Source organism: Mycena indigotica (assembly GCF_014461135.1).
Source record: "Mycena indigotica strain 171206Taipei chromosome Unknown Mind.scaff0007, whole genome shotgun sequence".
In the NCBI taxonomy this organism is placed as follows: Eukaryota; Fungi; Basidiomycota; class Agaricomycetes; order Agaricales; family Mycenaceae; genus Mycena; species Mycena indigotica.
Genome location: NW_023503006.1, coordinates 1,567,137 through 1,593,845, shown reverse-complemented (window position 1 = coordinate 1,593,845; position 26,709 = coordinate 1,567,137). Strand labels below are relative to the sequence as shown.

Sequence of the window (26,709 nt, the reverse complement as noted above, 5' to 3'; positions counted from 1 at the left end):
CCATAGATCTGGATAGACACTGTATGGTTGCCATTGTCCATGAATATGTACTAGCCAAAGCTTGCAAGCCTGTCATAACTAGTACTAATTCCTGATGATTCAGAACTGAGCATCACTTGCTATATATAAGGGCATCTGCACAGTGAAATAGCCCAGACCGTTGACAGCAGGGACAACGACAGGAGCAGGGCCTGGGGGATTAGGTGAAACAACGCTGGCAGGTGGGATGATGATCTTGTTTGCAGCCATTGGCCAGTCGAAGATTTCATTGTGTAGATGCCCTTAAATATATAGTGAGGGTCTAGGTTGCTGCTGGTATTCCTGGCTATGGGTGGCCTCAAGCTGAGCTATGGAACAGAAAGAATTCCACAAATTTGAAGGTAGCGCATTTTCTTTCATTTGGGCAAAAGAGTGCGCGTTTCCAAAAAGAGCGCGCGGACACTTTTACCGCGCCATCTTTTGGTATCCGTGATTTACCGGGAAAAGCACTAAATCCGGCCCAAAAGAGCGCGCAACATCAAGAGCGCGCGGTAAAAATTAAATGTGCACTTGGACTGCCATATACTTGGATGTGCCACCTTCTTTCTCACCGTCTCATCTAGGCTCTCATCACTCAGAAATAGTCCAAAATGACTGGAGGTTCGTCAAGCCCGGGCCTTGAATACGACAACTTGGAGGCCAGAATGAACGCGCCGCTGGGGGCATGGCCCGGTGACATGGACATTGCTGACCTCGACGGGGAGCAATTCTCCGCGACCGAGCATGCGATCGTCCGCTCGACCCGAGACAACCAGCACGTCTTCAAGTATTACTACAGCCTCACCGGCGAGGATTTGACCCCACGGATTACGCGCGAAATGCGTATGATGCTGCTGGCGGGTGAAGACATCTCCGTGAAGGTCGAGGGCCGACTAATCGTTGGCGGCATACTTGAAGGGTTCGTCATGCCCCGCGAAACTGTCCTTGACCTAGAGCGCCCCAAGGACATAAAGCGTGGTTGGATAGGGCAACTGCAGAGTCTGGTGTCCAATATGCACAACAAGGGCATCCTCCATGGCGACATCAAGCCCACCAACGTTCTTGTTACAGCCAGCGGAAGACTCGTGTTGTGCGACTGGGCGGCAGCGCAACTCAAAGCGGAAGCAAAAGCTCCCAACGAGGGGACAAGTGCATACCAGAGTCCATGGAGATGCCGCCATTACGAGCTTCCTCTCTGCGAATCCGGTGCGTTCTCATTACTGTCAAACTTACATTCATCTGAACCACCCACAACAGACGACCTGTACGCCCTCGGCATATCAATCTGGGAAATTTGGCTCGGTAAACTGCCGTTCAGCCTTGAGCGGCAGGAATATTCGCTAGAACAACAGATCGCCAATGGGCTCAAGCCTGACCTTGATGCCGTCGACGACGAGAACATACGCAGCTTAATTGAAATGTACCTGAACTCGCAGCCCTAACAGAATCAAAGCTTCGTACTTTTTTGTTGTAAACTGGCATGTGCTCAAAGTCTTCTGTATGATCATCAGCTGCGCAAAGTGCTCACTGAATCGCCCAAGAACCAGAACCATTGTCAGACGCTGATCTGTGGGTCCACTGGCAGTTTCGGCATCTGTTCGACCTGCAGAAACGAGGTGGTGCACTATCGATTTTTATTCATGTGACCTTTGCCAATTGTTAGTACTTCTTCTGTACATTGTGTGCGGTGCGTAAATCGCGCGAAAACGGCCGCCGGCGGAGAAACATTATCAGCTTCCCGCTTTGCCGGGTACGATGAGATGTTAATAACATTGTCAACCATATGGCAGACTGGACGAAACAAGATAATTTTACCACAGTGTCTGACAGTCGCCACACAGAAGCTATGAGTATTGCCACACTCGCGGTACTGGTGAGGTAAAACAATTATATCAGTGTCCCCCATGTATTGGTACGTACTACTACCCACGGACCCACAGACCCATGGGTACATACCCACGCCATGGACTACTATATAAGTGCTCAGTGCAACGTCCTAGTATGTTACAGTTCAAGTTACTGAACCCCACCAGGCCTGAAAACAAAGTAGCGGGAAGGTACCGATGACAACATACCTTGCTTTCTCTAGTTCTTACAATTTCATTAGAATGTGCCACACAAAAGAAAGAGACTACAAGAATTGCAGGACACAACCTCGTCACAGCTACTATGTGGACGTTCCATGCCCCGCTGCCCAGGCGCGTATGCTGCTTATGGGTTTTCCTGCAGCCATGTGCGTGCCGAATCCGATCGCGCCGCACTATGGCTTGGTCGGTGGAGGATTGCGCACGACCGATGCCCTCAATTGCCCAACGTGCACAGGACAGGTCGTCTACAGTGCGTGATTTTTCTACTTAGCATTCGTTTCGGACTAAGGTTTGTAGCCTAGACTTACTGCTCATTCACTTGGAGATGGGTGCGCTACAAGGCAACTATCGGTATCATGTTAATGTTTGCAATGAACGCGTGTTTTGGACCTGGATATCATTGTTAATTTTCACAAGTCATAACTTGATGAAACATTGCTGAATGTTTGGTGCATACATACATATCAGGTACCAGACCAGAAAACTTCCACTTATAGATCCACGGAAACCAAGTCCTTTATCCAAAAATGACCACAAATGCCACAGCGACGTTGTCCCCATCCTACGCCCAGTCAGTTTCTTGATGCCATGAAGAACAGACACGAACTTTGATAGGCGTCATATGCATCATCCCGAACCTGGCCCTATTCTCATTTCGCGCCTAGCAAGAGCTTTAGAGTTGGCGAGAACAGCAAATACTCAACACACCAGTATGCTTTTCCCAGGGATCGTGACCCCGCACGACATAGAACACGGCACACCCCTGCGGACCGCGTCTTTCAGCTCTTCCCGCAGTTTGCGCGTCTCGTTCCGATCCTCGCCCCCAGTAATCAGTGTGGCCATATCACTTCGGATAAGCGGCGATGCGAGTTCTTCGCGTTGATTCCTCGTAGGGAGGCCGAGGAAGGCTGTGACCCGTTAGAAGCTGGCAAAACATACAAGGAAAATCGAAGTATGTACCTAACATTTGCGGCGACACAAATGTGATCTCCCGTTTTTTGAGTTTAAATATCATGATCTGGAAGCATTTTAGTCTCGATTTCCTTTCCTCATGTTTGAACAGACAAGACCAACCTTGCTATACGTGTGTTGGAAGATGGCATATTGGTCTTGGAATTTGCTTTCTCCCGGACCGTTTAACGTGGCCTCCGCACCAGCAATCACCTGTTTAGAAGACGAAACGCCCTCGAGTCGCGTTCCGCTGGCCCCTTGCTTCCCGAAAAGACCCTTCAAGAATCCGCTTCCTATTCGAGGACCTTTGTCCAAACTGCCGCCCAGAACCGCGCCAGCAGCACCAGATATGGCTGGTACAGTTGGCTCTGGCGCTTGATCGGACGGATTACACAAGGCCGCCATCGCAGGTGACATGTCCACCGGTGGAAGAGGTTTCGATGCATCTGTGCTAGAGACGCCTCCAAGTCCCAGACCGAGTCCCTTTTCGGTCGCAAGGAGCCCAGTTACATTTGTTTGTCCTCCAATGAAGTAGACAATCGCCCCAGATGCGTCTCGAACAGGAATAATACACAGAAGCTATGAGGAATTTAAGCCAGAGACATAAGACGGGTCACATATAGCACGCACACAGTAGAAGGGCTCCCCGTCTCGTCCTAAGAAAATATTCAGTCATCAAACAAATCACTGAACAAAGCCCACTGACTATAATTCAACAATAGTTCGGTACACCCCTTTCCAGAGTTGAGCCCATCTCTTATTCTTTGGACACTAGCAGGAGGCGTGCCAGGTCCCTGCAAAAAGCGGCAATTTCGTCCGATGATTTGACTGCGCGGATAACCCGTAATGGCCACAAAACCGTCTGACACTAAGACAATCGGGTGGTCGGGTAAACGAGGATTTGTGAGAACAAAGGTGTCGCCCAGTCCTTCGCCGGCTTGGGCGCCTGCAAGGTTGAGGTTGGCCCGGCCGAGAGCGACATGCGCTTCTTGAATGATCTGGTGTTTAATGAAACGCTATGCAATTATTGTGAATATTGGATTAGCAGGAAAAAAGAAACAAACCTGGAATCCATCGTTGTACATCGACTCGAGCAATTGGGACTGTGTTCTGCCTAACCCGGCATCTGCAGCGAGGACCTGCTGGAGGACCGCCCGTAATTCTCGTTTGGTCTCTGGCGGCAAAAGCAAATCATTGTTGCTGGTGCTTGAGATGTACATATCTGAGAAAACAATCAGATCTATTCCACAACGACGATATTGAAACTGACCTCGAAAGACTTGACCCACATTACGAAGGTCTTCCATAGCATGCCCAAGATACCTTGTATCGGTCCATAAGTCAAGCTCCTTCGCTCCATCACCCCCGTCTCGGATAAGGAATTCGCGAAACCGGTGTCTGGCTAATGGCTCCATGAGCATCCGAGCAAACGCGGTCGGGCTCATCATGGCGCGCAACGTGTAATCAACATCCTTCTGCACCAGTTCGTTAGGTAGCGCAGACAGCCCGAGCAGGGCATGGTGCTTGATGGCGGGTGGGAGTGATGGGGCGCTCCTGTTCGATACCAACCCGCTGCCGCTGCTGTTTGTTCGCCGTGTCATTCCAGCAAGACTTCCTTCGCGGTCGCTGCTGCGGATGGAAGAGTGAGACCGATGGGAAGCAGGATAACTTCGGGGTGGAGATTGAGGGCCGCGTCGGCTTGACTGAGAATGATTGGATAAATTTCTCGCATATTCCGAGGCCACAGCCGAGATGGGAATATGGACGGGCACGAATGCAGGCTCCGGGGCCCACTGGGCCAAATCAGCGTCTGGCACCAGCTTCTCTTGGGCTTCTTGACTCGACAACTCGTCGCTTTCTTGTTTAAGACTGCCGTCATACGTATTCACGTCATCTTCATCTTCAGATGATTCAAAGTCGATCAACGAGACATACGACGGTGAATTGCGGACCCTGAGGGGAGGTGACTTCGCAGCAGGTTGTTGAGGAGCAGATTTTCGTCGCTGACGTTGCTTATAGGCACTTGGGGGAGCAAGACTCGTGGAGGGTGTAGAGGAGGAGGGCTTCGCTGGTAGTGCAACTGAGGTAGCGCTGACGGTATGACTCTTCGTCAACGACGGAAGATATATGGCGCTGGATGATGACGATATCGGTGGTCGATCGTCACTGTTGCCTTGTTCGCCTTTTTGAACAACGTCTTCAGCAGAGTCTGAGCGGGAAGAAGACGGAGGAGTGGGCTCTTGCTGGACAACAGTCATTGGACTTTCGGGGACAGCGGGCAGGGGAGCTGTTGGAGCCGGAGACGAAGGAGGCGGAATTAATGGTGAAATGGGACCATTACTGTCGGCCGGGTCCTTTTCCTTGCCGAAGTTACGAGCAGACCAGGAATGAACTGGTGCCGAAGCCCGTTTCGAAACCATAGGGCTGGTGAGTAGCGATTGCCTGCGGGATGGAACATGAATGTCGGCTGAAGGCGGTGGCGTAATGTAGTCGGACTTGACCGGCACCTGAATCAAGAGCTTGCGACTAGGGTCCGAGCTGAGTGTCTCTACGAGAACGTGAGCGCCAAGAAAAAGGCATTACACGAACAACCTGAAGAAGACATCGCGAGTTCAGAGGGATCCGACATGCTGACTGGTGAAAGTGGAAGGATGAGCGCGTCGGAATCGTCCGCTGAGGGGTCGTGGCCCATGGGAAGGTGGAGGGGGTTACCACGACAAACGGACTCCTTTTTCAACTCGCGGCATCTTGCGGATATGATCGAGGTTTGGAATGACGACTGGCCGCTGAATTTGCATTGCCAAACGATAAGGATGAGAGGCTAGAACGCTGACGGTTTGCAGCCAGATTTTTTCGGGGTGTCACGACAGTCACGCATTTCTGTACTTTCTGCCAACTCTCTGCTTGGTTCTAGCATTCGATTCCTAGCTGAGTTTCGTGTGGAGAAACTTGGTCTTATGATTCCGTCACTGAGGATGGAGCCTCCAGTCATTCATTCCGAGACCCTTCCACCTCGGCGAAATGAACTGACGCTGTGGCGATCGGGAGGACGCACTGACCAAGTTGCTGACCCTCGCTGCTAGTACACTCCAGGCTAAATTAAATTATCGTGGACCATCTCGAGGCTGTCTACGGCGTTTACAAGGACTCCTCCCGCCAAGGCTCGTGCGGGATGCAGAGTAGTATGAGACGCAAACATTTTATCTGTTGTCAAGATACTCAATATTGTTAGTACCTTCTACGAATGTACAGTGAATGGCACTTGAATCCGAATACGCATGTGGCTATTTTCTTTGGGCAGGCATTGGGGAAGAGAGCACTGGCACGTTGCTCTGTTGCGTTAAGAGAACCTTGATACGGTGGAAACGCCGGTGCGACGATCTTAATCATCCGACTTCGTCAAACAGATTTGAATGCCGGCGTCTTGGAATGGTCGAATTCGTTCTGGAGCAGAACTTGTCCACGGCGGCTCGAGGCCGACGTTATAGCGTACAAACAATTTCCTTAGAGAAACGGTTCGCAGCCCATCCGTTTGAAGGTTAAGGTATTGGACCATACCCTCCTCAGAAACAAGCTCGCATTTTCTGAGCGTTAGATTCTGCAATTTGGGGCAGCGTCTGGTCTCCGCCAGACGTTCGAGCACCTTATCGTCGATTTGCGGATCTACTTGGTTGTCTGCGATCTCCAGAGTGAGAAGGCTTGGAGGAAGGGTAGCCAAAATGGTTAGGAGGCCTTGCTTTGGCAATCCCGACGCAAATCGAATGACCTCAAGCTGCGTGCTTGATTGAAGGGTGGAAAGTAGGTCGTCGACGTTTTCAAGTAGGATGTCGTTCTCCGGTTCATCGAACCAAGGTTCTTCCTCCTTGTAGCGTAATATCAAGTAGCGCAGTTCAGGTAGTACCAGATTCGGAAGCAGATGGAAATGGCTGGACAAATGAAGCCTATTCAGGTGATTCAAGAGAATCTTTATATTAGGCGATATGGCAATAGGCATCATGATGTCCCAATGCTCCAACTTCAAGATGCAGACACGAAGCTCTGAACATTTCGTTAAGAGATTCGGGAGTTTCTCAGCTACCGGATGATCAGGCATATGTTCCGATATCGTCAGGTGAGTGAGTTTCGTCCAGTTAACGTGCTGTTGTAGATTTTTCACGACGCAATCGCTGAGGGTGAGTTTCCGGAGAGAAGCAGCGCGCAGAAAGAGTAAAGATTGCCAAGGACTCGGCGTTTCCCCGTTCGAGTGCACGAACTGTCTGATTTCGATAGTCACGTCTTCGAGGAAGGGGGTCTGGGGAAATAGGTGCCAATTGGTTCAACAAAACAAGAGGGCATTTTACACATATCGCCTTGCATCGAGGCGCATACGAAATCAAAAGATCGAGGACAGAAGAGTGGTTGTCTGCCAGTGGGGATCTAAGACTGGGTTCCCTTTGGAACGACAAGTAGAGTGGGCGAGACCCAGCACGGTCCAGCCAGAGTTTGATGCCATCAATTAGTTGCATGGTTCTGGTACTGTGAGCACTGCGCGACATGGCTGAAGGCGCAGGTTCAACAACGTGAAGCCGGGACCATAATTCTGGTGTTTCGAGAGCCAAAGAGCGCCACTGACTGCAAATACGGCCCAACAATATCGGCCCATCGAACGTCTTCATGCCGCAATATTTTTGTCGCGAAAGGAATTCCGTGAAGATTTCGCGGAGCACATCTTGGGGAAGGCGCCGAATGGGTGAAAGGAGAGCTCTATGGGCAGTGATATGTGCCATGAGCTCTTTGTGTTGCACATCCAATCTCAGCATTTTTGTGGCAAGTGTTTGTGCACGAGATATGGGCTCGACGAGAAAAGACCGGATTTCCGCTGCTTCACTGTCGGTTGGACATTGGTTGGATCCGAGTAGTGTCGCGAAGGGAGATAATGTTGGCGTTGGGGACATGATGGGTAAGTGGTGGACCCTGAGCGGTCACATGACACCTAGGGAAAAAAGCTTGAATTGTTCCACAAAGAAAATATTGTCAGCGCAGATATGTGCCGTTGGCTCCAAACGAGCATGAGACCGAGAATATCCAACGGGAGTAAGTATATGCATGCAATTACCCGGTTTATATTCCGTCCAATGACCTTTATAAGTACTAGTATGCACAAGCCACGCGAAGTAAGTCCAATGGAGATTGAAGGAAATACTGAAGTAGTTGTCAGCCGTTGAGCTAGTCATAGCTAGGATATCCCAAATGAAAGCACTTGATCGTTCGTCATGATGTTCGGTAACCGTTTCTTGTCGGGCAAGACCATCGCTCCTGCGCTCATTAACACCTCTGTCGAGTAATACTCCGCCCATAAACGGCCATCCGCAAGAAACGGGTTCGCGGCAAGAAACATGGCAAAGGTTGCGGTTGGGTCCAAGGTATGAGTGGCAGGGGATGGTCCAGGAGCTCCGGCTACGAGTGTTTCGGCGGATGAGATGGGGCTGGAATTTGTCTTCTTATGATCTTTTGTGGTCTCTGGAACAGAATCCAAACGGGGTCCATGGAGGAAGAGGAACGGATTCGAACACGCTCGATCGCCCAATGGACCATTTGTATCCAAAAGTAGGTCATCGTCAAGTGGAATGCGCGAGTCTTCGCTTGCGGGCTTTTCGAAACGTAGTTCTCGATGCCGTCGAAGATGATGTTCTTTCCTAAAACAGAAAGATCAGTCGCATACTAGTATATGAAGAATTTCTCGACTCACCCTTCTGTCGTCCATGGATCGATAGTATCGGATATGCCAGGCGGATGTGCGTATAGTGGTCCCAGGACGGCAGCTTGATGTCAGCGAATTGCTTCAGAAACGTTTCAGATGGCGTATGGGCATCTGCTTCCGCTCGCTCCAGCCAAATTTCCAGAGTGTTCTCCAGCAGGCAGCGCTGGTTCGTGTCGATCGGGCAAGTTTTGTAATAACTTGGAGGGTCTGGTGGACTCGGTTTCCTCTAAAGTGGCTGCTGAATTGCGGCTCCTTGCATCTCTCGCGCCGAATCAAGGAGCCAGAGAAATGCTTCATAAAAGTCTTCGCTGGGCGAAAATGCCGTCTTGAGTTGGCTTCCAACGAGACGCAGGGCGTGCCCTGGTGCATACTTGCGAAACTCGTCTCCCAGTTGTGAAAGATCCGGAGCCGAGGACAGCTCTGTCCGCGTCACAATTCTGCAGCGGAATCAACGTCGCGAATACACAAGAATTGGGAAATCCTTTGCGGCGCGCCGGTCCTTGTTGGCACGGTCTTCTTGCAGAAGAGACAGAGTGCGGGACTGTGCGGGTGAGCTCATCGCTGCTCTCTGACATTCTCTCCAAGTCTGTGCCATTAAAAACCCTCAAGAATGGGTCAACATGGTGATTTTCTATGTCGTGGAGGCCAACGCACCAGACGAGGCCATCCGTTCCCGATAGGAATGGCTCGAAGAACGCCGGGAAATACCGGAGCTTGGAGCACCCTACTGTGTCCCAGCACATTATGTCCACGGTCTCAGCCCTGGCCGTCTTGACAGGTACTTCGGCCGCTTCCACAGCGAATCCAATCGTCGGAATCGTGACCATAATCTCTCCTAGAGCAAAGTTTTTTTGAGTCAGAACAAGCTCCCAGTCAGAGGGTTCTACCTGTCGCCATCCTCTTCAGCAGCTCTGTCTTGCCGCTCAAGTCAAGGCCAACCATCAGCACCTTGTACTCTGCACCAGAAGCTGGGTGAAAAAGCCATTGGCGGAAACGGCGAAGCACAGCGCTCATGTTCCGATAGCGTATTGACGCATTAGTATCGGAGTTATAGCCTTTATATAGGGCCATATTCGTCGACGTGTCCGATCCAGCATCGACTCACAGTCGCTCATGGTCGTTCTGCACTGGTTGGACGCGGTCATGTGACGTGCAATGTAGCGTCAACACATACAAACATATGGAACCCGGTTGATTACCGTTTTTATACACAGTCTAAGAGTGAATTCGAGCGTTTTCCGATCTCGGACTCGAAACTGGGCACAAATTTACCAATTACTTTAATTCGATGCAAATTTCATTCCATCGTTACTAGTATTTCTTACCCGCCTTACAAGTTCTTTGGAAACGTTCAAGCTTGTTATTTGAAAGCAGATGTACATAAACGCATAGGGACTAATCCGACGCAAAGATCTATCAGTAATGTCCTTATTGCATCTTTAAATGTCCCCGGGCTTAGTTTCCGGCGCCTTCCAGTCCTTCAACCACTCTCTAACAAAGAAGATCATCTCCTCGTGGATCTTGCGAATCTCCTCCGGCTCCTGCATCAGGTCGAGCAGGCCCCACTCATCGTAATGATGGACGCCGCCTACGAATGCTTCTTTAGGACCGCACAAACATAAGAAACACACGGAACACACACCTGGGATGAGCTTGAACGGCCGCAGCACCGTATCCTCCCGCTCAAAAGCATAGTCGCTGTGTGGCGTCGCGGGGCGCCATGGGTCAACTTCAAATTGTTTGCGTCAATACGTGCAGGTTTTTACAAGAGCACCGACATACTTTCACCATCTATGATTGCCAACCGATCTGCGGCGATGTCGAAATCTCCTAATTCGTTGACGACCGTGACATTGGGCATGGTCGGGACAACAAAGTGTTTGCCTGGGGGAAAGGCCTGCCTGCAGATTTTGGCTTCGTAGTTCAGTGTGAGCAGCTTGGATACGATTCGAGGATAGTCTGGGTCCGGCGGAGCAGTTGCGAAATAGCCCCACTGCGCGTGTCAGTGAGCAAAAAAGAGTAATAATTACTTGAAGAAAGACCTACCTCTGTGCAGACTTGGAACAGCCATAGCCTCCAAGTCTGGTCGATATCCGCGGCCTCGTATTGCGAGTCATCCCATGTCCCAAAGCACTCGTCAACGGTTGCGGTTTCTGGGCACCGCGACACAACATTCTTCTTGATGTAATTCGCGTAGTTGACGATCGTGAGGTCGACAGCGAGTCCATCGGACAATGTCACAGTTCGCTCGGGAGCACCAAAAGGCAAGTCGCTGAGCGAAGACAGCCCATGACCGAACGGCGGTTTGTCGAGTGCTTCACAGAATTCGTCGAATTGTGTGGAGACAAAACTTGGGTGCCAGCATTGTGCTTGCCATGACCCAAGGGGACTCTATTGGTAGTAGTTTTGTCAGCAATAATTATTGGGAATAGATAGATACGCACCTCAAGTACCGAAACAAAATCGTCATCATGACTCAGCTCCCCCAGTCCGAATAGGGCCTTCAGTGGGCGCTTGAAGCGCGACGTAATGACAGTGTCGATGGCTTTGATCGCATTCTCAAGATGTCCAGAGCAAACGGGGTCAGCATATGTGCGGATGATCTCCATGTATTCCCAGTTCATGAGGGTCGCGTGGGTGACGCCTGGATCACAGGCAAATATGTAAAAATACGCGTAATAAAGCTCAGTTGACTTACCGCTGGAAGCAATGGCGCCATATACGAGATCAGGGTAAAGAATCTTCATGTGGGCAGCACGAGCACCAGCATAAGAGCCCTGCAATACGTGTTTCATAAGCAAAGCTTCATAAGACTGAGGAGTGTGTACGAACACCATAATAGATCCAAGGCGTATTCGGTGCGGTCAAGTCCTCGTCGATGCCATTGAAGCGGACGTTTGCCATGAAGTTAGCGCTGTCCTGAGCAGATTGGGCATTGTTCAGCCATCGCAGGTTGTCAGTCGTGAAGTTTGCTACTGGAACAGACTTTCCTGGGAGAAATTAGCACGGCTGGGGGAGAACTTGAACTGGATCCACAAACCATAGTAACGATGCTCCAGAACGATGCCGATGCCGCCGGTATGCCTGGCAAGAATGTCCATGATTCCTGGTTGGAGACAAGTAAAGTATGAGCCAACGAAACATTTCCAGAGTTATCCGACCTGTGTTGAGGAAGGTAATTCGGTTCTGCAAGACATTAGTATGAGCACAGTAGTCGAGATGGCCTCACGCACCATCCCGCTCGTCTCTCCTCCATCCAGCACAAACACGGGGCCACCGCTCCCAGGCTTGTAATGCCGCGTATTGACCCAAAAGCGCTGCGGCCATGTCGCATTCACAGACTTGTCAAAGTGGTCCAGCGGCTGCGTGAACCACTGGGCGCTGAATCCTGCTTTGGTATCCGCTTCCTCATTGTCCTCATCGTCTTCCTCTTGTGGGGCGAAGCCGTCTGTGGGGCCTTGGACGGTGAATTTCGGTGACGCTCTAAGTTTTGCGGCTGCTTTTTCGAGTTTCCAGAGGTTCACGGCCTGGGCGCCGAGGAGGCGAACCTCGTCGAAGTTGCGGGCAAGGGAGACGCTAGCGCAGACCAGGGAGAGCAGAGGCAGGACGCGTAGCCTCATCGTGGGCGGTAGTGAGGGTCAGCAAGCATGGGATGTGTGATCTCAGACTGATCGCCGAGTCAGGCTTGTTTTGAGCCGCCACCAACCACCCAACATGCGCTACAGTGTCCCGCGGTCGCTGTCCCCCTCACCCGTGCGACGGTCGGTCTTCGTTGCTGAACGAGTCTAGTAGTCTAAAACCATTCCCTAGAGACCCCCGAGAAAGCAAGGGGCGGTCGACCTACGGCCTCAACCTCGTCAACTACTCTGATTCAGACGACTCGTCTGACTCTCTGGAGGACACCGACTCTACGTCTGACTCAGAAGTCGAAGCACCTCCAGAGCCTCCACTATCACCAAGCCACAAACTGAGACCGAAGGCCACGCCTGAGCAGCGGCACGTTGCAGAGACAATAGCCGCGATCAGACTTCGCACACGACACCACGACCCTTACGAGGAATGGGAGAAGCAGACACGGAAGGATGCATTCGTGCGTGTCCTTAACTTTTCTTGCCACACGATCTGAAGTGAGTTTATAGCGCATTGCTCGGAAAGACCATGCTGCATTGCAATCAAAACTGCTCAGTGAGCGCGACAAGTCTCACACTCAAGAGGAGAGGCGGCTTGCGGCAATACACACGCGTCAACTCGCCGAAGTGGAGGGGATGCTGAGCTCGCTGAAGATCCAACAACAGAAGGAGGAAGACACACTGAAACGAACTTGGGAAGAGCGGGATAAGGCACTCTGGGCACGGATAGATGCTGGAATCAAGGTCGAAGAGGACAAGGTGCGAGTCAAGCTTGAGGCAGAACGGAAGGTCAGAGAGGAAGCGGAAAGGAAGAGGTTAGAAGAGGAGGCTAGAAAGAATGCGGAGGAGGAGAGGAAAAGGAAGGAACAAGAAGAAATAAAACGGGCAGCGGACGAAAAGGAGCGCTTGCGAGTAGAACAGGAAAAAAGGCAACAAGAAGAGGAGAGGAGACGTGCCCAAGATGAACAGGCCACAGCTGACGGTCGGAAAACTATTGGACTGACGACTGCTGGCGAGGATTGGAGGACAGCACGCTCTATACTTATGGTATGTGTTACTCAAAGCTACCAAGTCATATTCAAACAAACCATAACAGACAATAAAGAACAACACCATGAAGCCTATCAAAACTGACAAGGCCCGTCGGTCCATGTGGGGAGAGTATAGACGAAAGATAACACCCAAGATCGGGCAATTAACCAACGACTCTAATTCCATCCGCGACATTGTGAGCTTGAATCGTCAAGTCACTATACTATGACTTTTGCTAATATTTTGGGTAGACGATGTTCATCCAGTCTCAAATCATGCTCCCAAATCCACCACATCCGCCGATGTTATATACCGGCCTCTGCTCCTCCCTCGCCAAAGCTATCCTCTTACAAGCCGAAACCGAGGTGACGGCTGAGAAGAAAGCGGCCCTTCCACTTGCGCAATTAACCCACGCCCTCCTCGAAAATCTTCCTTCTTTCCCCGAAGTCTTCTTCGCGAAACTCGTCCAGCGCTGTGGCCCGTGGGCTATTCCGTCAGTACTCCCCACCACAGATGTGACGGGCGAGCCCTGGAAAGACGACGATGAACGCGCCAAGGCCATGGGCTACCGCCGAAGTGTCGAAGACAACGTCCCACGAGAACCGGTGGGCGAATACATGCTGCGGGTTGCTGGGATTATGCGGGTCTACTTTGCCGTATTGAAATTACCACCCAACAATGGACAACCGCTGAATCCATTGTTTCAAATGCCACGATTATGGGTCTGGTTGGCTAGGCTCATGGGCAGCGAGAGGATGCTGGAGAGTCCAGTAGCAGCTCAATTAATCTATAGTACGTGCAGATCTGACCTTGGATTTTCATTAGATGCTAACAGAAGACCGACAGCTGCGTTGGACGTCCTTGGCTCATTTGCGCTCCAGGTTTGGGGCCACCAGTGGGTCAAGCTGCTCGAGTTGGTTTACGCTGGAGCGACAGCCGGTTACTCTGCGGATAACAAACTCATCGGAGGCTCGTCTGCCGAAGGAATCGCTGCCCGTAGTCGTCTGAAGATGGAGGTGGAACGAATTATGGCTGGGAGGTGACAAGGGAGTGGGATGGAAACATTTTTGTATGCTTACTATTTTGTCGCATTGCTTTCGGTGTTTTATCACATACGCGGTGCTTTGAGACTCCGTTCTCTTCGTTATGGTCATCAGTGCTGACGCGCGCAAACCTAAGCTGGCAAATATTCTTATCGAAGTCGATTCTGGTAAAAGCGTCCGTGACTAGATTCGACTGAGATACTTATTGATTTCAATACGAGAGGTGCTTATCGGTTCTCCCATACACGCCGACAGCAACCCTTGATTTCAGGCCATACTTCTCAGAAGCACGGTCACCGAGCTAAGTAGTCCAATCACCTTGAACGTCCAGACCTAAATTTGATTCTAGCAGAATGAAACGTTCGGATATAGCTGTAGATAGAATGTTCAAACTCCGCGATGCGTCTCCCGCGACGCGTAAGTATGCTACTCTAGAGAAAAGGCCTGAGCAATGGATTATAATTTTGGACCGAAGGACTGGTGCTGACAAACTCGGCGCCGACAACCGCTGATCGGCGTTCGGATTTGATCGGCTCACACACACTCTCCCTCTCTCATCATGGCGGTTTCGCCGTTCGCGGCGAAACTGTCCACCAACTTCGTCCCCTGCGACTCTGAGCTCGAGGAAATCAGGGGGTACCTTGCGGGATACTTCGCTAAGCTGGCCGAGTTGGACAGCCAAATCGCACAATGGCAAGCGAAGATCGACGAGCTGGCGGCCACGCGCGATTGCGTCAAGGCGGTTATTGGACAACATGCTGCACTTATTTCTCCAATGCGACGCGTACCTGAAGACATCCTCAGAGAGATTTTCTTATATTGTCTTGCAGCTGAGCCCGTCGCACTTGTCGATGCACGGCGGGCACCGATGCTTTTGACGCATGTCTGCGCCTCTTGGCGGCACCTTGCCCATGCCATGCCCGCTCTCTGGAACTCTATACATATTCCCGGCGGCAGCTTCTCCCAAGCTGGTGGCCTCGGTGATATGCTCAGCTTCAATGCAGAAGTCGTTGCGCCATGGTTAAACCGCACCAAAGGCACTTCCCAGTTGCTATCCCTGTCTATGTCTTTCAAACGCCCTAATCAGACATGGGGACTACTCCTCAACGAGGTTTTCCCTCGTATCCGCCGCTTAGAGCTCAAACTCGAATCTGGCGACAATTCGCATATGCACTTGTTCCTGCGGCAGACGAGTCGGGAGCTTCCGCATCTTGAATGTCTCAAAATAGATACCAAAGAGGATAGCGGGCCAAATTTCTGGCCGACGACGGCACTTCTAGGGATTCCAACACTTCGTTCTGTCTCTCTACGCATCCGGGCAGATCCAATGAAGCTTCCACTCCCATGGGACCAGCTTCTTGAGCTCAACTTGCGGTGTTTCTTCAGTGCTACCACCATCGCTGCTGTATTTGTGGGTGGTCTATCGGTGGCTGATGCACTCGATCTTCTTCGTCGGTGTCCACGACTGCGAAAATGCTCCCTACAAATCACACGCGGTGGCCAGTTTCAACCTCGCTCGCTCGCTAACGCAATCGAGTTGCAAGATTTGGCTATTACCGACGCCATTTTCTTGCCCCAGCTATTAGAGCGCATCGATGCTCCGAACCTTCAACGACTATCCTTATCACCAAAAATTGGGCGGGAAGATGATGACCGGCCTGCTTTCTTGAACGCCATACAACCACACGCAGCCAACCTGACAAGCGTCGACTTCGTCATCACCTTGTTCAATACCCAAACACTGAGGTCTTTCCTTGCTATGGTTCCCGTTCTTCGTGAACTTGTTCTCAGGAGTGCAGCAGCCCGGAGCGAGGGCGTTATTGGTCGGGAGGAGATCCTTGAAAACAGCATCCTCGGTAGTCTCACGCCAATGAGCGCTCCGGATGCGAGTGTGTACTGCCCCCTCCTCACCCATGTCGAGTTCGCGTCGTGTGCTCAGTTCTCGGACTGGAAGCTCGCGGAATTCATCGAGAAGCGGATGACCTGCGAGGTTCGGCCGACACTGCGCTCTGTCATCGTCTCGTTTGAGCGCCCGATGCTGAGGGACATTATGCCCCATATTTCACGCTTCTTTGCGGCGGGCCTACGGGTGCAACTCGAGTGGTCGAAGAGCATTGCGTGGAGGTATGATCCTCATGCGGGTTTGTGTGATTTGTAGCTTCTAATGTGTATAAACCAATGCATTGTTTTTCGTGGAACAAAGATATTGGATTTGGAGCTCGGAAACGCTTGCAACTGAGGAGAACTGTTTTCCTTCGAGTTGAAAGTGTTGAATTACGTTTGCCCTCGACTTTCTTTAACTTGTTTTGCAGATTTCAACCTCGAGCATTCATAACTTACTGTGGTGTAGACAAGTTCTTTTAGGCTGTTCTTGGTGAAGATCAGATGGAAAAGCGATGACTAATTCTGCTCTCGAGGCGCAAGTATGACGACAGACCACGCAGGACAATCATCGACAAGGACAATCACCAGGGGTTCTCTTGTTTCAGGACCATGAAATGCAAGGTTTGCGGAGAAGTGGTGCAGTTTTTGTCGATGTTTAGTGACATACGCGGCGGCAGATACCTCTAAGGTGAGTGGTTTTTTCTCTCTCTGCTTGACATGGAGGATTATTGAGGAATAATAAGATGCCGTTGTCGTTGTCTTGGCGGCTGACATTTGACATTTGTCCTGTCGTGAATCGTGATGGGCGTCACACGCTTTTAACGTCTTGGTCCCGTCCTCTTCCTCGCCCGTTCCCTCCGCCCCCCAGCGCCGCAAAAACCCACAAAAAATGCTCCCCATGCTCAAAGTCGGGTACGTACAAGGTCTCGAAATACTTTCAGCGCTCTCATCCACTTCCATAGTGCACTCCTCGCCCTCGCGGCTCCCTACGCCTCCGCCCTCACCATCTCCTCTATCACTGGCAACTTCGTAATTGGTGGTACCATCACAATCAAGTGGAAGACCGACGCTACCTCGTATGTCTTCAGCGATATTTTGTGCTAATTCGGTTGCTGACTGCAATCTCTTTTTCTTCGTATGCAGGCCCTCCACCTTCTCGGTCGAGCTCCTGCACGCCTCTTTCGTGTGTCTCCTCTCAGAAAGCTCAATTCTGGCATATGTTTATGATGTCCTCAGAACCAGCAATATGCCGTAGCCAACAACGTCGATGCTTCTACTGGGTCCAAGGACATTGAGCTCCCCGTTGTGCCTATCGAGTATGTTCCAACTTTCCCGGAATCTTTCCAGAACTGAGCCACGTTACCAGCGATGGCTATACAATCGAATTGGTGGCCATTGACAACATCAACAACGTTTTCAGCATCAGCGACGACTTCCCAGTTGGTGCGGAGAACACCACTGCCTCTAAGTCTGTCCACGCCGGTCAGGTCAAGACGACATTCACCCCTCTCTCGACCGCTCCTCTTCCTTCTAGCACGACGTAAGTTCTCCTTTTTTTTCACGTCGCTTGTGGACGTTGGCATGATGGAACTGTGCCTGGTTCCTCATTTCTTCGCTTCCGTTACAACTCCCTTTTATCATCCATGAACTAATTTCTTCATTAGCGCGCCCCCAGCTGGCTCGTCTACTACCCCCTTGGCTGGAGGAAGCAGCGCACAAAACGCGAACTCCCCGCCGCCATCAGGCTCTCCCTCCCCCCTCCCCTCCCGCAAGTGCTGCTATTCCTGTGGCTGCTGTCAGTTACTTGACTGGCACCCTTGTTGCTCTCGGGGTTATGGCTGGGGTTGTTGCCCTCTAATCATGTGTTGTGTACAAACCAAGCAAGGCGGACGCAAACTCAGTCATCGTCCTGATATATCCCACGCCCTCCCGGCCTGTTGTTGTTACCCCCCTCCACCTCTTACTCGTCGTTGTCAAACAGACTACATACTTTCGTTTATATAAATACTTTCTTTTTCCTCATCTGCAGTTGCAGCGAGATCCTTGAAACAAAATAAGGGTCGGTGACCGATTAGTCAGCCTTGGACATTTTGCCTTCGACCTGCATGATCAACAAGTCATTTTCTATCACTTGTCCGTTGGTTGCGGCTGCAATCGTCCGGCGAAATCCACAAAGCACTCGGTAAAGCACACCGGCTCAAGACTTCTTTCAGCGGCGGCGATCCAGATTCGAATTGAATGATCACTCCACTAGTCTCGTCTGCACCCGCTCACCGACCTGCCAAAATTGCCAGACGCAGCACTGGGCACATGACCCAGCCCTTGTAAGCGCATTTTTCGCTTTTTACTCGCTCAGAACCATGTCTAAAGGCAAATACAGGCTCATATCCAGACGAGGGCCGCCACTGCCGATCTAAATCGACTCCGAGTGGTGGGTATCTACTGCCAGTGGACACAGAGTCGTAGCGAGGACAACCGGCTACTGTCGTATCCGAAGCGCTTGGAAGGGCTGTGGGGAAAGCGTCTGGGGTCTGCATCCGTGTCGAAGGCTTCCCATGGACTGAAAGCCCGTCGGGTCTGACATCTGAGAGGCGACACGATTCTCTTTCATCGTGCTCTGTTGCAAGGCTTGCTCGCCATGCGTTGCCCTTGTGGCAGCGGTCACCGGCACGTAATACTGGTCGCAAACGAATATTCGGATAGAACTGCTGAACCCCATTCCTTCACCCATATCTCAACACTCAATTAAACGCCTCCACGTTCCTGTCTTCTGCACCATCACGCTCAAATTACGCTGTCAACTTGCAAGGACGGGTGCAATGGATGCAAATTATTGACAGTGCCACCGACACGCGACTCCAAAGTGCCTCCTTCTGCATGATTCAAGTCTATTTGCTCGGGAATCCGGGAAATGCGATAACCGATGCATTTTTAGAGGACTGGGAGCAGTCGGAGCCAAACCTCTCCAGAAAAAGCCTGTGGTTCTCTTGTTTCGTCGCCTCCATGTGGTTCTCGACTTTTTTTGCGTCCTTGACTCTCCTCTGGAGTCCTGTTCAGCTCTTTTTCGACCATTCGCACTTTCGGGGAAACCGTCCAATCCCAAGTCACGCAACCAAGCTCATGATGGCTTTCTGCACCCGTCCTCACCTGATCAAGTACCCCCAGTATTATTCCGCCTTTGTGGTCTCAGGCTGCGGCACTGAAATCATATAAAAACGCTCGGCAAGACGCAACTACTCCAACACGTCTAGTTCCACTCGACTGTTTTCAAGAATGTTCCGCACTTTGGTCGCTCTTCTTGCTGCGCTCCCGCTTCTCGGTTTGGCCGCCCCTGTCGCTGAAGAACGCGCCGCAAACGCGTGTACCGACGTGATCGTGAGTGTAGCGCACTCCCAGCGTTGCTTCGTCGTTGACCCTTTGGCTGTATAGGTCATTTTTGCCAGAGGAACAACGGAGCCAGGGACCATTGGTACCATCGTTGGCCCACCTCTCCAAAGCGCGTTGCAGAGCGCCCTCGGCAGCAAGTCGCTTACTTTCACCGGCGTACCGTATGCGGCAGATATTCCTGGATTCCTTGTCGGTGGTGACCCTACTGGTTCTGCGACCATGGCACAGTTGGTAAGAGAATTTCCTCATTCACCTTGCAAAGCCTCAAGCTTATTGTATTCCAGTTGACCAGCGCTGCTAGCTCTTGCCCCAATGTGCGCATTATAGATTCATTTGTCAGGCGCTGATGATGTTTTACCAGGCAAAACTGGTCACTTCTGGATATAGTCAAGGCGGCCAGCTGGTGCACAACTCGGCCAAGTTGATCTCCTCTAGCGTTGCGGCGCGCATCAGCGCGGCTGTTATTTTCGTGCGTCCTCCTTCGAAGTAAGTGCCGCGCACAACGCTAAGCTGTATACCAGGGCGACCCCGATAACGGTCAAGCCGTCCAAGGCATCCCGTCCTCGAAGGTCGATGTGGTTCGTCCTAAGTTCACACTTATGATACCCTTTTGAACTAAGGAAACAACAGATTTGCCATGTTGGAGACAATATTTGCCAAGGTGGAGCTATTATTCTTCCCGCCCATCTGTGAGTAGCTTTTTCAGCTAAGGAGTTTCAAAAACTTGGAGGCTGACATCGATTCCGTAGGACCTACGGAGCCGACACCCCGGCTGCGGCTTCTTTCATTGCCGCCAGAGTTTAAGTTTGGAAACAGAAGGGATACTTAATGTACTCGTTGAATTGTGATCACATGACCGCGTCTGACCTTATTTGCGCCACGACACTCGACGGAATGGTTTCCATTGATGTATCAGCCTCTGAAACTTGTGATACTTATGAGCCGCCGGCCCTTCCACAACCGAGTTTTTACACCGTCTGACGTCGGATTCAAGTTTGCGTACTGATTCAATGCCCGGTCCCCGGAGGCCCCTGCCAGTGGGCCACTCAGCGTCTCATATAGTACGGACTCCGGAGTCATACCGATACAAGCGCTAGCGTCTGTAGCGAGGCCGCGGGGTATGTGCGCAGAAAGAGTGCCATTGGTTCGGTCCACCACTCCCAGATGTAGATGCCGCAGGTGGGAATCAAGGCCCATACTCTGAACTTCTGACTCGGAACCCTCTGAGAGAATGTCTCATCCAAGCACCGCCAGCACCGTATTCAGGTACATGTGGCACAACACTGGCCTCCACTGGCAGAAGTTTCGACCAATTTCTGCCACCATTCAATGAATCTATAAATGCAAAGCGATTCTTCAAGCGAATTGAACTGGTACTTCCACAACGCGACACTGGCACCTACCGATTCAACAGTACGGAGAATGGCGCAGTGGGTCACCATGGGTGCGACACGGTGTTGAGGATAGTGTTGTGAGGACTCGGAGGGGTCCCCACTGATCAAGATATCGTTCCATAGGACCGGAGTTTCGTGCGAGAGCTGGCGCCAATAACGGCAAACTCTGCCAAACAGCAGCGGCGCGGCGCCGGCGCCGGCGCCTCGTTGATGCAGAAAACGGCACCATGTTCCGCGGGCAGACATGCCAGGAATACTTCTTGCAGAACATAGGGCGGGAGACGGCGGATTGGTGCGATGAGTGGCTTGTGCCAGTGGGAGAATATGTAAAGGTGGAGAGAAATGCGCGTCTTCTTCAGACCCTCGAGGACCTTGGTGGCGGGGACTGGCGGCGATGATGATGGCGGTGTCGGGCTCAACTAGTCGAGAGCCGCGATACTGATAAGAGTGTGGAGTGTGGTTGTTTCCTTATCATTCGAGCAGTATAAACTGTCCAGTCCGTGTATGAACGGCGTTTGAGGAAAAACAGTCATCATGATCATGAGCGCTCGTCACACCAGATTACGTAGTCAGGTGACCATATATTTCTCACAACAAACGCCCATGTCGTCGGTGTTTGCTGCATGGCTCGGGACGAACTACTGCCCAACAGAAGATGAAGTTCAAGATATCAGGGCCTTTCTCGCTGAGTCCCAGGCTCGTGTGGACTCCCTCAACGAGGCAATCGCGAAGCTACAAGAAGAGCGCGACAAGCTTATGGAGCACATTACCGCCCACCAGGTCCTCTGCGCACCTATTCGCAGACTTCCCCCCGATGTTCTGCGCGAGCTATTTGCTCAGTGCCTTCCGGTTGGTAGGAATTGTGCGATGAGCGCCCGCGAAGGGCCAATCTTGCTGGGCCGAATCTGTAGCTCGTGGCGCTCTTTGGTGCGACATACCCCGGAATTGTGGTCGCGGCTTCATGTTGTCGAGCCACCACTATCAACATGGTACGGGGCGGTGTCACACAGAATTCAAAGTGCCAAAGTACAGCAACGCCTGCAGGCCATCAAGCTCTGGCTTGACCGCGCTGGATCCCTCCCACTTTCTATTTCGTTCCAGCGAGACGGCGAAAGAGGCACCAACAGCGCGACAATGACGCGCAACAACTCTACTCTTTTGCCTTTTCTTGCTTCCTATGTACCACGATGCACGAGCCTGCACCTTGATTGCCCAGCTGTCTTATTTGACGAGTTGGCGCATATTCCCTCCGAGCAGCGGGTTATCATTGAGGACATTACCCTCCAAGGTGGCTGGAGCATAGATCGTACATCGTCATGGGAGACACTCCGCGTTCTTGAGTCCCCCACGCTCAGACGCCTCACACTTGCATTTTATGAATGCATTGTGCAGATGGAGAGGCTTCCTGTCAACTGGGTGCATCTGACCTTCTTGAAGATAAGGGATCCCTTCACCAGTGGACTGGGACATAAAGCCAAGATTTCTAAGGTGCTCTCCGGATGCTTCAATTTACGCACCTGCGTGTTGGAGCTGTGCGATTCAGATGATATCGGTACTGGCCTGGGAGGCACGGTCGCCATACCACCGTCGAAAGCTGTCCTTCCGCATCTCCAACACCTTCAGCTGTCAACTGATTTTTCCCTGCTTCCACACCTCGTGCTCCCCTCTCTGCGCCATCTCATTTTGCAGCGGGAGGATGATGGGTATGCTCCTCCGCGAGACGATTGCCTGCTCGACAATATCCAACATATTCTTCCCACCCTGGCATCTAGTCCGCGGCTCGAAACTCTTCGCTGTGCATTGAAGCTCCCGGACGATAGCCTGATGGACTTACTTGCGGCCCTTCCTTCTACGCTGCTCACGCTTGAACTTGTTGACAACCCTGCGGACCCGCAACTTGACGACCCCGCGCTCGAATATATTGCTAAATCAGGTTGCTACCCCGAGTTACACACATTGCAGCTGCGGAAATGCGAGAGTATTTCCGAGGAGGGCATCATCGCGTTTCTGCAACTACAAGTCACGTCAAATTTGCGCGAGCTGCACATTGAGTACGACACGGGTATCGTGCCCCCACGCCGGCCTGGGGCTGATGCCCTTGCCCAGCAGCTTCAGCCGTTTAGAGCGGCGGGGACCGAGATCCGCGTGACACGACGACGCACAGGCATGTCAATGGTCTTTTCTCCATTTTCCGGCATGTCCCATCTGCTGACAAAGGCGGAGCGTGAAGCTTTCTTTGAGCTGGGCAGCAGCGGTCCGGAGGAGATTATTGATGATTGACTCTTTTATCTGAGTATTTTATGGCACTGATACCACAGTGCGAGGTTTAGTATCCATATTATAGATATGTGTCTACTGTTGCATTGACAGTCCTGACTCCACATAAAAGAACTCCTCGCTTCTATTATTATTGGAGTGTACTAATTCCTCATCTTGTCCGTTGCCTCACCTTCCCCCAGGGTCCCAGTGGGCTATACTAGTATTACTCCTCCATGTATCCAACTAGATCCAACCGGGGCCAAGTTGATAAGCATGATCAGCTCAAGAGCATTTAGACCCATCACTCACCCCAAGGATTCTAAAGAAAACTGGAGCATTTTTAAAATTTTTAATGAAGGTAATAATAGGCCAAAAAAGGCATTAGGAAAAAGCAAAACTCACTGTAGCTAAGGGGGGGGGAGGGGGGAGTTCTATAACACAATATAGTCAATGTAGTAAGTATCTTGATTGAATTTGTAGCACAAATGTAGCACTTTATATACAGCTTGACACATACTGTAGCACTATGTAGCACATATATTTATACAGAAAACCATGAAAATATTCACCATATGTTGTTAGGGTTATACTGGTACTAGTGGTACCAGGGTATTGCCATAATATGAAATATCAAGGTTTGTAGTATATGTAGTAGATGGGTCATCTTTGTAGCCTTTATAGTCCATCTCCAAGCTTTATAGTTATATATTGTACAATGCATATATTTAAATTTGCTTGATAATAAAGCTCTGTGCTCACTTAACAGCTGTTATAATATTCTGGACTGTGTTACTCAAGGTTAAATCCCGCATAAGTGAGTATTCCAAGCACACTCTTTAATAGGATGAAAGACAATACAAAATACTGTGCAATACAAAGAAGATATTTTTACTTATTTCATAAATGAGCTATTTATATTCATGTTTATTTGTTATACAAAAGAATACATTTCTGCCATTTTCAGAAAGATTGTCTTTATATACACCTTTGCTAGCAGATGTCAGGGGAACCCCCGCTTCGGCCTCCTTCGGACCCTCCGAACGCATCCGAGGCGCATCCGACCGGCGCCCCCTCGGACGCTCCGACCCACCCCGACCATCGTCCACGGCCTCCTTCGCCCGCACAATCACCGATCCGTCAAGACCCTCCCAACGATCACCTTGGGACAGAGCCTGCGACGCCGCTCAGGCCTTCTGCGCTCTACGTCGGCAGTTACGGACGACCAGTATATAGTTGGCGCCCCTAGCAGGCGGACCCTTAGAGTTTCTTCTCTTTGGATCCTCCCCTGCTAGGTCGGTCCCTCCGTGTATTTCCCGTAGCTTTTATTCACGCTTTGGATCCTCCCCTGCTAGGCTTTCGTCGGAGTCTCCAGGGTTGCCCTTACAGCAGAAGAAACTCTCTACGGGATTAACCGGTCAAGATTGCCAGGTTTGGCGCTGATTCAGGCTCGGAGTACGAGTCCGTACCCCCCTCGTCACCGCCCCTGCCACTTGACCCCTCCTCCTCTGCTCTTGTCGTCTTTACGCCCGCTATGTCTACCGGAGCTGCTCCGGACGCTGACGCGCGCATGGACGCACTTGAGGCGAAACTAGACAACCTCACCAATATCCTCACCCACCTTGCTTCCCAGGCTTCCGCTGCCGCACCACCTCCGGCAGCTCCCGAACCGCCCTGGCATCTCCGAATGCCCCGACGCGGATGCGTTATTTGGTGACATTACCGTCGCCTCAAAACTGGTCTTACGACCAAACCCCCCGTTTGCGTTTAACGGAGATCGCAAACGCGGCCGCGCTTCCCTATACGCGGTCAAAACCTACGCTCGGCTTGCCCCGGAGGCCTTCGTAGTTAACGGAGAGCCGAGCGAAGAAAAGGCCGTCCGCTACGCCATGTCCTATATGGCGGAGGGGCCTGCTCAGCAGTGGGCAGAGCGTCATGGGAGCAAAACCCCCTTCCCCTTCCCTCGGTGGAACCTATTCCTCTCCGAGTTTCGCCTTGGTTCGTTGAGGAGAACGAGCAGGACCTTGCGCTTGCCAAATTGGAGAGCGGGGTTATCACATGGGAACGCGGGATGTCTACGGATACACCGACGACTTCGAGGACCTAATGGACCTCGCCGGATTCGAGGACGCGTTGGTTAAGGTGACCAAGTACCGCCACGGACTTGACCCCCTGATCAACAACGGCATCACGTCTTCGAACGACCCCCAGACCTCCGTGACTATCTGGGCTGGCGCACTCGGGCTTTCCGCCAATCTGAAGCCTTGGTACGGGCGAAGCTCATCAAAGGGACCACCCCGGGACGCCTTCGGGGGCTCCGCGTGGCGCATTCCCTATCGCCCGTTCGGCAACTCCGTTCCCCATCCGCCCGGTGGCCGCACCTGCGCCACCCGCGGCCCGCGCCCCCGTCCCGGCACCTCCGGCTCCCGTCCCTATGGAGTTGGATCGTACTAGGGCTCGGGGCGCCCCTCGTCGAGCCTGCTTCAGATGTGGCGACCCCAATCACTTGGCTCGGGACTGTCCGCTCCCCGCCGATGTTCGCCATATGGACATCCTCGACGAGGTAATCCAGCAACTTGGCGATGAGATGCTGGGAGAGCTACTTGCGCGGTTGTCCGACACCGCGGCCTTAGCAGAGGCGCATTCGGAGGCTCCGGCAGAGGATTTTGTCCCCCGCGACGAGTGACTGGTGTGCCCTCGTTCGCGTCCATAAATCGTTTCACTTGTTTGTATGATGAATCAACTCCCTTTCCCTACAACGAGCCTGAAACGAAAGACGCACCCCCTGCCCCCTCCGAAGCCCCCGTGGATTCGCCGACTTGCCTGGGAGAAAAAGCTACCTGGCAGCTATACCATCTCTGCCGCTCCTGGGGTTAACTCGCTCCACCTTCCTCTTGAGCTTGAGTCCACTGCGAACGCACTCAAGCTCTCCCTCTCAGGTCTGGTCGACTGCGGAGCCACTTCGGACTTTATCGACACAGAATACGTCAATCGAAACAACGTGCCGGTCCGAAATCTCTCAGTACCCATACCGGTCTACAATGTCGACGGCACCCCCAATGATGCTGGGTCTATTCGCCAAATCGCGGACCTGGTCCTACGGTACAACGGACACTCCGAACGCGTTCAGCTGGCTGTAACCCACCTTGGGAAACAGGACTTGATACTCGGGTACTCCTGGCTCAAAAAGCATAACCCCGAGATCAACTGGGAAACAAAGGAGGTGAAAATGAGCCGCTGCCCCCGAAGCTGCTCCACCTGCCGCGACGAGGAACGGACCGAGCGCTG

The 26,709-nt window shown here is 51.8% G+C and overlaps 10 protein-coding genes across 10 annotated transcripts; 6 read left to right on the top strand and 4 right to left on the bottom strand.

Moving 5' to 3' along the window:
• Positions 1-629: 629 nt before the first annotated feature.
• Positions 630-1,460, top strand: MIND_00821000 (Kinase-like protein; the record flags this gene model as incomplete). Its single annotated transcript, XM_037364881.1, has 2 exons — positions 630-1,224; positions 1,276-1,460. 2 exons carry the CDS (start codon positions 630-632, stop codon positions 1,458-1,460), a joined length of 780 nt encoding a protein of 259 aa, XP_037218123.1.
• Positions 1,461-2,622: 1,162 nt separating this feature from the next.
• MIND_00820900 (uncharacterized protein) lies at positions 2,623-5,748 on the bottom strand (the record flags this gene model as incomplete). The annotated part of the gene is made up of 10 exons (XM_037364880.1): positions 2,623-2,667; positions 2,713-2,766; positions 2,814-3,013; positions 3,066-3,123; positions 3,180-3,635; positions 3,687-3,712; positions 3,763-4,072; positions 4,121-4,278; positions 4,327-5,604; positions 5,649-5,748. The coding sequence occupies 10 exons, from the start codon at positions 5,746-5,748 to the stop codon at positions 2,623-2,625; spliced, it is 2,685 nt and encodes an 894-aa protein (XP_037218122.1).
• Positions 5,749-6,438: 690 nt separating this feature from the next.
• Positions 6,439-7,990, bottom strand: MIND_00820800 (uncharacterized protein; the record flags this gene model as incomplete). The annotated part of the gene is made up of 2 exons (XM_037364879.1): positions 6,439-7,347; positions 7,397-7,990. 2 exons carry the CDS (start codon positions 7,988-7,990, stop codon positions 6,439-6,441), a joined length of 1,503 nt encoding a protein of 500 aa, XP_037218121.1.
• Positions 7,991-8,271: 281 nt separating this feature from the next.
• On the bottom strand, positions 8,272-9,867 carry MIND_00820700 (ADP-ribosylation factor; the record flags this gene model as incomplete). The annotated part of the gene is made up of 6 exons (XM_037364878.1): positions 8,272-8,555; positions 8,597-8,731; positions 8,785-9,022; positions 9,168-9,399; positions 9,451-9,631; positions 9,684-9,867. The coding sequence occupies 6 exons, from the start codon at positions 9,865-9,867 to the stop codon at positions 8,272-8,274; spliced, it is 1,254 nt and encodes a 417-aa protein (XP_037218120.1).
• Positions 9,868-10,235: 368 nt separating this feature from the next.
• Positions 10,236-12,416, bottom strand: MIND_00820600 (uncharacterized protein; the record flags this gene model as incomplete). Its single annotated transcript, XM_037364877.1, has 10 exons — positions 10,236-10,384; positions 10,439-10,525; positions 10,579-10,789; positions 10,843-11,187; positions 11,241-11,440; positions 11,495-11,573; positions 11,629-11,786; positions 11,837-11,902; positions 11,958-11,982; positions 12,030-12,416. The coding sequence occupies 10 exons, from the start codon at positions 12,414-12,416 to the stop codon at positions 10,236-10,238; spliced, it is 1,707 nt and encodes a 568-aa protein (XP_037218119.1).
• A 94-nt stretch (positions 12,417-12,510) lies between these two features.
• Positions 12,511-14,500, top strand: MIND_00820500 (uncharacterized protein; the record flags this gene model as incomplete). Its single annotated transcript, XM_037364876.1, has 6 exons — positions 12,511-12,557; positions 12,607-12,886; positions 12,936-13,472; positions 13,522-13,653; positions 13,709-14,249; positions 14,304-14,500. 6 exons carry the CDS (start codon positions 12,511-12,513, stop codon positions 14,498-14,500), a joined length of 1,734 nt encoding a protein of 577 aa, XP_037218118.1.
• Positions 14,501-15,059: 559 nt separating this feature from the next.
• MIND_00820400 (uncharacterized protein) lies at positions 15,060-16,658 on the top strand (the record flags this gene model as incomplete). The annotated part of the gene is made up of 1 exon (XM_037364875.1): positions 15,060-16,658. One exon carries the CDS (start codon positions 15,060-15,062, stop codon positions 16,656-16,658), a length of 1,599 nt encoding a protein of 532 aa, XP_037218117.1.
• Positions 16,659-17,201: 543 nt separating this feature from the next.
• On the top strand, positions 17,202-18,388 carry MIND_00820300 (uncharacterized protein; the record flags this gene model as incomplete). Its single annotated transcript, XM_037364874.1, has 6 exons — positions 17,202-17,296; positions 17,347-17,460; positions 17,528-17,567; positions 17,621-17,700; positions 17,751-17,924; positions 18,049-18,388. Exons 1-6 carry the CDS (start codon positions 17,274-17,276, stop codon positions 18,386-18,388), a joined length of 771 nt encoding a protein of 256 aa, XP_037218116.1. The 5' UTR covers positions 17,202-17,273.
• A 1,221-nt stretch (positions 18,389-19,609) lies between these two features.
• Positions 19,610-20,575, top strand: MIND_00820200 (Cutinase; the record flags this gene model as incomplete). Its single annotated transcript, XM_037364873.1, has 7 exons — positions 19,610-19,759; positions 19,814-20,002; positions 20,056-20,085; positions 20,133-20,240; positions 20,293-20,349; positions 20,402-20,460; positions 20,521-20,575. The coding sequence occupies exons 1-7, from the start codon at positions 19,658-19,660 to the stop codon at positions 20,573-20,575; spliced, it is 600 nt and encodes a 199-aa protein (XP_037218115.1). The 5' UTR covers positions 19,610-19,657.
• Positions 20,576-21,768: 1,193 nt separating this feature from the next.
• Positions 21,769-23,445, top strand: MIND_00820100 (uncharacterized protein; the record flags this gene model as incomplete). Its single annotated transcript, XM_037364872.1, has 1 exon — positions 21,769-23,445. One exon carries the CDS (start codon positions 21,769-21,771, stop codon positions 23,443-23,445), a length of 1,677 nt encoding a protein of 558 aa, XP_037218114.1.
• Positions 23,446-26,709: the final 3,264 nt, after the last annotated feature.